The following is a 2,249-nucleotide window of genomic DNA, read 5'->3' on the forward strand; positions in this document are numbered from 1 at the left end:
TATATAATAAATCTTAAAAAAAATAACGAGAAAAAAAATACAATCTAAAAAACAAACAAACAAAAAAGATTTGTTTTGAAAGGCAAGTAGATGCATTAGCATGGGGTTTATGTCTACAATATCACCATCATCACCCATGTCATTGAAAATAAGAAAATGAAAGAGATAAAAGCAAAGAATGCAATCAGGTGCCTGCTACAAAACAATCATGTCCGTTTTCATCATTCTGAAACTTCCCATTGAATACACAGATGGTCCATGGAGATGGTGTCAGCTTCACTCATCTGTGTTTCTCACCATGAAGTCAAAAGATGGTTTGGAGTGACCTCATCCACAGAATAATTTTCCTTTCTCTTATTGGACTTGGAATTTTTGGAAACATCCTTATATTTGAGAGACATGTGCATACATTTATCGTGGGTTCTGAGAAAAAACCTATAGACCTTATCTTCACTCATCTGGCCTTTTCAAATGCAATCATTGTTTGTACCTCAGGGGTCAGATATGTAGCCACAGAACTTCATATCAAAAACCTTCTAGGTGACGCAGGTTGTAAAACTGTGGTTTATCTGGCAAGAGTGGCCCGGGGCCATTCCATCTGCACCACCTGTCTCCTTAGCATGTTCCAGGCTGCCACCATCAGCCCCAGGACCTCCTTGTGGAGAAAGCTCAAACCACAGACTGCATGGAAAGTTCTTCCCCTTCTCTTCCTCCTTTGGATCTTTAATGCTCTCATAAGCTCCAACTTGCTTCATCACATCACAGCAAGCAGCAGCATGAATAGATCTAGAGTTGGGGTGATTGATGGGTATTGCTACATGCTGCAGTCCAGGTTGACAGTTAAGTGGCTTTTCCTCTCTCTCATGGCTCTTCGTGATGTCATCTTTCAGGGTCTGATGGGCTGGAGCAGTGCGTACATTACTCTTCACCTGTATAAACATCACAAGCGTGTTCTCTACCTTTACAGTTCCAGGTTTACAAATAGTGCCAGCCCAGAAATCCAAGCTACATGGAATGTTCTCATTCTTATGACCTGCTTCCTCGTCTATTACTTGGGAGATTTCATTTTCTCCTTCTACATTGGCTCAGTCTTGAACTTTGATTTCATAAGAGTAAATGCTAAAATGTTTCTAGAGGTTGGCTATGCTGCTCTCAGCCCCTTTGTCCTGCTAATAAAGGAATTCCACCTGGTGTGCTGCTGGCACAGTCAATGAGGGGTCTAGGAAACAGCTTTCTGTAATACTCCCTCCAGTAACTAAAAGTTATAATTTACTTAGACTTTACACAGAAAAAGATCCTTTTCTAGCACAATGGCTACTGTTTTCTGAGAGTAGAGTGCTGTACAGAATGCTTGGGCAAAGTCATGGCAAAATAAAGATCACCAGCCAACAACACTCAAGAAAATCTGCACAATAATTACAAGCGGACGTAAATAAAGGTCCATGTTCTACACAGTGACGGGATGTTCCAAAGAGTCTCATTATTGAAATGGATTGTTGTTGAGTAAATTCAGTGACATGGTTAATCGCATAAAGAGACAACACATTTATTTCACATTATTTCACTAGAGTCATAAATGTACTTGAAATTTTTCAATAGCCAGCCATTAAGAAAAAAAAACAAAACACTTTTTTGGAAATTCAAATGAGGATTTTCAAATCTTGATATGAAGTAACCACTGTAAAACTGTAGCTAAGGTTATATTCCATCCTAACATATGATATACCTCTAAATATAGAAATAGATTGAGATGTTTACTATGGCCATTTCTTTCTGTTCTGGATTGTTCTAATCATTGTATTAAACAGGAAAAAGAGTAAGAGAATAATTGGTTCACTATCCACAATTATCGTGACTATGTTGAAAAATAAATACATCAAGTTCAGATTTGCCTCATGTAAACCAGTCTAAGAACAAGTATATGAGATGAGGGAGGGTGAGAGGATAGGGAGGGGGTTAGAGCTGGGATACAAAGTGAATAAACTGTAATTAATATAAAAAATAAAAATTTAATTAAAAAAGTGAGTATGTGTTGACTATAAAAGGAATGTTTTTTTGTTTTTTTACTAAATATTTAAAGCCTAGGAGCTAGAGAGATTGCTCAGTGTTTAAAGCCACTGCCTGCTCTTCCAGAGGAGAGGAATTTGAGTCTCAACACACACATTACAATTTATAGTTGTCTGTAACTCTAATCTCTGGGAACCTGATACCTCCTTCTGACCTCTGTGGGTCCATGTGGTGCACAAATA

At 38.0% G+C, this 2,249-nt stretch overlaps 1 protein-coding gene across 1 annotated transcript; it reads left to right on the plus strand.

Annotated features, from left to right (window-relative positions):
- The first annotated feature begins 311 nt into the window (after positions 1-311).
- On the plus strand, positions 312-1,214 carry LOC129668890 (putative vomeronasal receptor-like protein 4). The gene has a single exon (XM_055596988.1). The coding sequence runs from the start codon at positions 312-314 to the stop codon at positions 1,212-1,214; it is 903 nt and encodes a 300-aa protein (XP_055452963.1).
- The last annotated feature ends 1,035 nt before the right edge of the window (positions 1,215-2,249 follow it).

This window comes from Psammomys obesus, unplaced genomic scaffold (genome assembly GCF_907164565.1).
Source record: "Psammomys obesus unplaced genomic scaffold, mPsaObe1.curated_primary_1811, whole genome shotgun sequence".
In the NCBI taxonomy this organism is placed as follows: domain Eukaryota; kingdom Metazoa; phylum Chordata; class Mammalia; order Rodentia; family Muridae; genus Psammomys; species Psammomys obesus.

Coding starts and splice junctions, on each gene's coding strand:
- LOC129668890 (XM_055596988.1), top strand. CDS start 312: ATGGTTTGGAGTGACCTCATCCACAGAATAATTTTCCTTTCTCTTATT.